General features: G+C 37.2%; 1 protein-coding gene across 1 annotated transcript in view; it reads left to right on the top strand.

Annotated features, from left to right (window-relative positions):
- The window catches only part of LOC124552639 (serine protease 33-like), a 172,014-nt gene extending 166,613 nt beyond the window's left edge, over positions 1–5,401 (top strand). Inside the window, exon 6 of the mRNA XM_047126967.1 lies at positions 5,050–5,401. Within this exon, the coding sequence (XP_046982923.1) occupies positions 5,050–5,232 (183 nt within the window). The 3' untranslated portion in view covers positions 5,233–5,401. The remainder of the gene's footprint in view (positions 1–5,049) is intronic.
- The last annotated feature ends 2,227 nt before the right edge of the window (positions 5,402–7,628 follow it).

Raw genomic sequence — 7,628 nt, forward strand, 5'->3', positions numbered from 1 at the left:
CACACAAAGATGACTGAGTTCACATCGCTACCAGATAGACATCGCCCTCATTTCCGAAACCCATCTCCAAGAAACAACTGAGTCGATAATAAACGTGAATGTTTACAGGATGGAACAAAAAGGACAATGAGGTGGAGGGACCACTGCCGTAGCCGAAAGAGAAATATGCCACCGTCACGTATAGCTGCCATGGCTGTGAACACTTGACGTCACAGTCCAAATGGCAATGCTGCCTGCCTGAGTCCAGAGAAGCGTCTCATCCCAGATGACATGCGTATAGTATTTAGGGCATGACAGAGTAGTCCTAGGAGGATACTTAAATAGCAAAAACAGAGCATATAACTCGCAAAGAACAACCCAAAAGGACGGATCCTGTTTGACCTCAAAGCAAACCTCAACATAACAGTTCACGGATTCAGAGAATCAACGATGACATCTTACTTCACACATCTGCACTCCAATGCCTGGACATTGCAGTAGTTAAAAACTAAATCCTAACCTGCAATTGAGGATGGTCAACAACTTATCCTCTGATCACAAACCGTCAGTTTCACAAACCAAACACTGACAGAGAAAATTAAAAAGGGAAAACAAAGAGCAGCCACACAACACTTCTTCACAGACACCCAACTTTGACAAATTCCCACCATTGTTTCAGGAACTGAAGATACAAAACAAAACAGAAGTCATGAGCAGTGGGTTCATTTTTGTAACCTGGAAGACAAGAGAGAGGCCCATAGACTGACCCGTAAACTCCAGAAAAAGGTCAAAGAATGGAAACAACAATCTTAGGAGGACAGAATTTCTGCTACGAAAGAAAGATGAATGGCAGATAGTAAACAACATCTGACAGAAGCGTCCCCCTAATAGGGCAATTCAAGGAACAGATGGGCTCATTTGCAACTCACTCGCACAGGCACTGAAACTAACCAGAAGCAGATGGCAACACTCCTAACTGAGCCCAGCGACAACAATGTGCACCACAGTCATAAACATATAAAGAATATACACTTGATCCTAGCGCATAAGATAAAGCTAATATCACAACAATATTAAGTCGTACTCCTCGTGATGACATAGTGAAACACTAACTGTTTATTTTTATAATACTGTAGCACATTTGAAAAATTTTGCACAAACCACCATTGCTCAACATAAACAAACATTAAAAAACTCCACTTAAATAGGAAGAAGTATATTCTAACATATTTCAGGAGTGTATGTCAGACAGCAATAATTCACCTTCCAATATTTTGGTCTTTAACTGTACAACCATGTTCAAAGCAAGTCAGTGACCGAATTAAAGGCAGTTGACAAAACATGCCGGTTGGAGTTATGATTATGGAGTGATGTAAAGTGGAAATGTCATGTAACAATAGTTTTACAAAAAGCGGATGTCATACTGTGTCATTGGAGGAATCATCAGAAGTGTAATTCAATCACAAGAAGGCACCAGTAGCTTATGAAACCAATCTTTACTGTTCAACCAAACCTCAAGTGTTAACTCTTCAGTCTGGGAGCTGTACCAGGTATGATTAAAAGATAATACAAAGAAGAGCAGTGCATTGATACATTTAGTAAGTGTGAAAGTATCATGGACAAGAGTGTACCCTTATAGAAAAACTACACATGTAAGAGCGAGGGATGCATCGAACTCCCATCTTGCCCTGCCACACTGATATACGTATCTGCTGGTATCAGTTTAAGGAAACGAAATCGATTGCTGTTAGTAGCAAGTTTATGAAGAAACATTTGTTGTGAAACTTCAAAATTATTCAGCTGTTTGCTGCTGTTCCCTTTGAAACTAAAAATGCTAGATGGCCCTGCTTTTTTAAAGCTTACAGTATTGCTGCATCTTCAATTTATGATTCTTTTATCGTATTACTAGCTAATGTTAAAAACTATGAAAAATGTGTATTGCGGAAGTATTCACATGGATCTGAATTTTAGCTGTGACAGGCAAATACGAGGGTGTGCTGAAAAGTGATGGCTCTGAATTTTTTGCGTGAAAACTCTTAAAGCTTTTTCAATAAAATAGACTTTGTTAAAAATCTACATCTTTATTCTTCATGTCTACATATTTATTTCTCAGCATAGTCATCCTGGCAAGACACATTTCTCCTAACAAGAGAGCAGTTTATTGACAATGTCATTGTAGAAAGTTTGACTTTGCTGACAGAGCCATACCCTCACCTCCTCATGAACTACTTAGTCACTAACAAAGTGAAGTGCTCAAAGGTGATCTTGAAGTTCTGCAAACAGATGAAAATCAGATGGGGCCAAGTCTGACTATACAGAAGATGATCGATGACGGCAAACCTGAAGTGCCAGATTGTTGCATTAGTCACAATGCTCGTGTGTGTTCAGGCATTGTCATGAGGGTGCTCCATGTGTGGACAAACCCTTCATTGCTTTCAGTTTTCTGTAATGGGAAACTCAGATTACAGCACACAGTTTCTCACGAACCACCATAGTAAAATTACCAACTGCTATGTTACACACTAAAATTCAGAGTGCTGTATCAGGGAAGCAGGAAAGTCAACTGGGTAATATGCTTGACCTGTAGTACCTCAGCCGATATTGAGAGCAGAATAAAAGAACTGTAGGCGTTATTTTCAGCATGCCCTTGTAATATGTACAAATCTCATGCAATCTATACTCTCTTGGTTAAGAATATTGCAGGGAACCTAAGAGCAGACTGACTGAAAATTGCATGAGCTTTTGGCTTATAGACTCGCTACAGGATGTAGCTCAACTTTGTTAATTTGTAATAGTTTACAAGTTCTGTAGGTCAGAAAGTTCATCTTTTATTGGCTGTTGATTTTGTGATTATGTTTTGTTTGTATATAATTTATCATGAGCAGCTTCTGTTAAAATATGCAGTACTACTTTATGCTTATGTAGCTGAGAATGCCTGGCTTATGATGGTGGGATTCATTAATATTGAAAAGTTAGCAATTTATAATTAAGAAACCTTGTTCTTTAAATTGGGTGTCAGTAGATACAGAAAAATCAGGCAATCAAAAGTACATTGACAGATCCCAGAAATCTGCAGTAGTTTGTCTATAATTTTCACTAAAAGATTGGATCAGGTGAGGTCTTCAGTGAACAATATCTTTTAAACTAATTAAATTTGAGCTAATGTAAATATGTTACTGAAAAGAAGAATAATAGTTTTTATTTGGAATTAATCTTTCCTTCCAAATTTACCTATTTGCTCATAAGATTTTCCCCATGGAATTTTATAGTTCCAGATTTTAAACATGGCTGAAACAGCAACTGTTGAAATTCTTTACAGTAAATGATGACAGCCAAAACAGTTGCAGGATAAAGATTTATTAAAATTCTTTACCACGGTTTTGGTATATCTAAATATACCTTCTTCAGAAGTAAAATACCTAAAATTACATCCTGCAATGATTATGGACATAATCATGTTGTATAAGTGGAGATGATGTTTTAACTACTGACGACACCTTTGGCACAATTGTTTTATTAATCTCCACTGCAGGATGTAATTTTAGGTATTTTACTTCTGATGAAGGTATATTTAGACATACCAAAACCATGGTCAAGCATTTTAATAATCTTTATCCTGCAACTGTTTTGGCTGTCACCATTCACCATGAAGAATTTTATAGTTCCATTACTTTTGGTTGCCAGCATTTCTGATGAAACTAACTGGCTCATTGCAACCAGGTAAAAAACAAAAGAAACGCTGTTTTATAGTACTCATTTTATTGTTTCAAAAATTATTTATCTTTAAAATTTGTAAACTTTTGCACTCAGACCACATCTGGAAACATTTCTTCTGCTGCCATGTTACTACCTCAGAAACACAGTTTCGAAATTATTCTGTAGCTTCTTGAGATATTGAAAACAGCTAACCACACACTTTTTGTTTCACATATGGAAACAAAAAGAAGTCATTAGACAGAAAATCGGGGGAATATTGGCCATTTGTTTTTCATTCAAATAGTCAGCTTTTTGAGCTGCTTAGTGACAGCTGGCATTATCACAGTGAAGGATGATCCTCATTTTTGGTAGTTTCATTGATCATTTGTTGCAAACAGACTGTTGTACACCACTCAGCATTAACAGTTTTTCACTCCTCTAAAATGATGGTCACAACAAGTTGAGAGAAGGGCATCATGTCGTAACTGCGTCAGTTGTTTTCAATTCATCTTGGAACCCTCAGACAAGTGATTGGTGCTCACAACCAAAATAAGTATGCTTTTATGATGTTGTATACTAATTTTGTATTTTGTGGTTAAATATTTTGACCATTCCCTTACAGCAGTTAACATGTGTCTGATTTTGATCTTCAGTCACACTATGTTGAATCCATCAGGAACAGATCTTTTTCACAATTAAATTTTTATGCAAAATTGGATTGATTATAGTCTTCAAAATGCCTAAGGATTCCTCTTATCTCAAAGGTAAACCACATACCGAACCTCTTCAGTTACGTAACACATACTGTCAATGTTTTTCTGAATGACAACCAATTGCAGTCAGTCTTCATGAATTTGACTGAAGCATTACTGTGACAAAATTCTGCAGATCATTTGTAAATGAGTCTTTTCTGAAGATAATCAATTACAAAAAGTGGAATGATATGATTTGAGGCACTGTTACCAAGTAAAGCCTTTATGAAAATCATAAAAAATAATTCGACAAAAAACTTCATGTGACACGACATTGTTTCTTTAAACACTCACTATAAACAAATTACTTGTCCAGTTTCTGAGCTGCCATTATTTAGCAATAACAAATAACAAATTCTGAAACAAAAGTAATCTCTCAACTCAATGGCGACATCTACTGCTCATTCTTAAAAACAGAAGAACAAGACTCGTACATTAAAAGACAGGTTCTTTTCCAGGTAAACCTCATATGTAGCACATACTGGTGCTTATGATAGTCTCTCTCAAAAGATAATGCTGGTCCACTTAACAACAGTCTGTCTGATGTGTGCTGCTAATGCGTGTGTCTAACCCGGAAGAAATTATGAAAGCTGCTCAATTTTTGTTTCTGTTTCCGTTCAAGGGAGACTCTGGAGGCCCACTGCAGTGCCCCTCTGGTGACGGGACGTGGTTCGTGGCCGGCATCACGTCATTCGGGTCTGGCTGTGCCCACCCCGGCCTGCCGGACATATTCACCCGCGTCTCCCACTACCTGGCCTGGATACACGACACCATCAATAGCACCACATATGAATCTGTTCAGTGAAGTCATCTCAAGTTGAAGATGTGCCAGTAGACATTCAGAGTGCAAAAAACTTAGTTTTCAGTGGTTTCTCTTTACAGATTAGTAAAACAATGTGTGAAAAAGATTATTTTTCTTCCATAAATGACTTTCAGTGTTACAGAGTGGAAAGAGAGGAACAGAGAAGCAATAATGAACATAGTGCTTCAGATATTTAAGTTGTTCATTGTCTTACAAGCTCTGTGTGTTTTTATTAAGTAAGAAAGAAAAGATATTTATTTTTAATACTGTTTTTTTTTTTTTTTTTTTTTTTTTTTTGTTTTAGTACCCTCCAGGATTCCATATACAATGTCAATGCCATTCTTGTGTTGCCTTTTGTTGAATTTCTTCATGGTTTCCTCTTCTTTCCTTTGTTGAATGTAAGTCAAAAGTGACATAGAACATATATATTGTGCGTGCTTTCACAGCCAGAGGCAGCTGACATAAAAATTTTCTGGTAACAGAACAGATGTTTTAAGTGACTAGAACCACACACAAAACATTGGGTTTCCCCCTCCTCACCTCGTGTGACAGTTTTTTACAATATAACAAAGCATTAAGTTCAGAAAACTTTTATATTAATTAACAGGCAAAAGATGTTGAGAAAGAAAAGTGGAATAGTCAACTAATGTGTTACTGAAATTCAGAGTCTGATGAATATTATTTATTTATTTTTAACTAGAATGGCCATTCCATAGCAGCATTCACCGTTTTCCTTTCTCTTCTCTTTTTTACCACCCCATCCCCAGTACATGTGACTACTGCATTGTCTTCTCATCTCACACTTTCACATGTCAATTTACCGTTCATAAACTGTAATGCTGCATAGGGTAAAAACTGTAGAGGAAGACAGTAATTGGAATATGTATAACAAATAATTAAGGACATAGGTTGCAAGTGCTGCTCTGAGATGAAAACATTAGCACAGGAGAGGAACTCATCAGAAGACTGATGACTAAAAAAAAAAATTAACATGTATTGTAATTAATATCTAAAAGTGAAAAGAAGTTGGTGTGGGATTATTAAGCTTAAAGAGAGAGAAGAAAAAAGGAAGAATGTATCTGACTACCACAGCAAATGTTGGAAACACCTGTGGATGAAGATAGAGCCATTTGCATCATCAGCAAAACAGAACTCCACAAATTACAAGGTGAAAAAAGAAGAAACATTTAGTAGGGATGTTCTGGAATGAAATGAAATGAGCGTATGGCATTGTTGGCCGGGAGGCCCCCATGCAGGCGAGTTCAGTCGCCTTATTGCAAGTCTCTTTTAGTTGATGCCACTTAAGCGACTTGCGGGTCAATGACAATGAAAATGATGAAGGACACACAACACCCAGTCCCCTGCCGGGAATCGACCCCGGGCCCCCTGTGTGATAGGCGGAAACGCTACCGCTACGCTACAGAGGCGGACAGTTTTTATAATTACGGCACACCACTGTTAAGAAAGTATAAGAAGTGTGAAAATAAACATAGACACTCTCATTTCAAATGGTTATAAGAGGAAAAAAGGAAAACTTTACAAAAATTCACCCAGAAAGGCTTAGTTATCTCATTTATTTGGCATAAAATGATGCAAATTTCTAATAAATTAAACAACTAGTAACTTTAAATTGTGCCAGCTGAAACTACTCCAGCTTATTCTGGGTCTGTGAAGCAGAATGTCCATTTCATCTGGTAATTTTCATGGAAAGTTCTCTTCTGTCATCATAACGGTTAAAGAGTAACATACTGCACTCCTGTGCCAGTGAGTCTTACCACCACTACAGGTATGGCGGATCAAAAATTCACAGTCTCGCAGCGCATGATGACTACTACCACAGCCTGCCCACTGCACCTCGTAGCTGCAAGATTGTGGAGAAAAGCTTATGAGTGAGTCTGAAGGCTCTACTGCAGTGGCTGCTTTTAGCTGTTCTCAAATGATTTGACTCATTCCACAGCTTTGAAGGCTCTCCATCGATTTACAGAACATGAAGAATGGGTGAATTAATTAATTAATTAAAATTTTATTGCTACTGCTGCCATCTCTTTTCAGCTGGTGCTGTTGTGTATTTCCATCTTTCACTACTCTGCCTCTGATAGGAATGGATAATGGCATGATGTGTTAGTGATGAAAGACAAGGAGGCAGATTATTAACACACACATTTACATTTTATTGGAACATAGTAGGATTTACAAATATTACAAAAGCTGCAACTTGGAAGAAATAAACTAGGTATTTACACGGCACTAACAAAACATTTGCCATACACAACAGACATTGTCAGAAAATTATCTATAGAGTAATGAGGTTTGTGAAAACTGAACAAGTCATTACAATAAAACAGTTGGTTTATAAATTGTAAAATCAGCAACAAGGAATTTGTGAAACTATGAATGTA

Source organism: Schistocerca americana, chromosome 10, assembly GCF_021461395.2.
Source record: "Schistocerca americana isolate TAMUIC-IGC-003095 chromosome 10, iqSchAmer2.1, whole genome shotgun sequence".
NCBI lineage: Eukaryota > Metazoa > Arthropoda > Insecta > Orthoptera > Acrididae > Schistocerca > Schistocerca americana.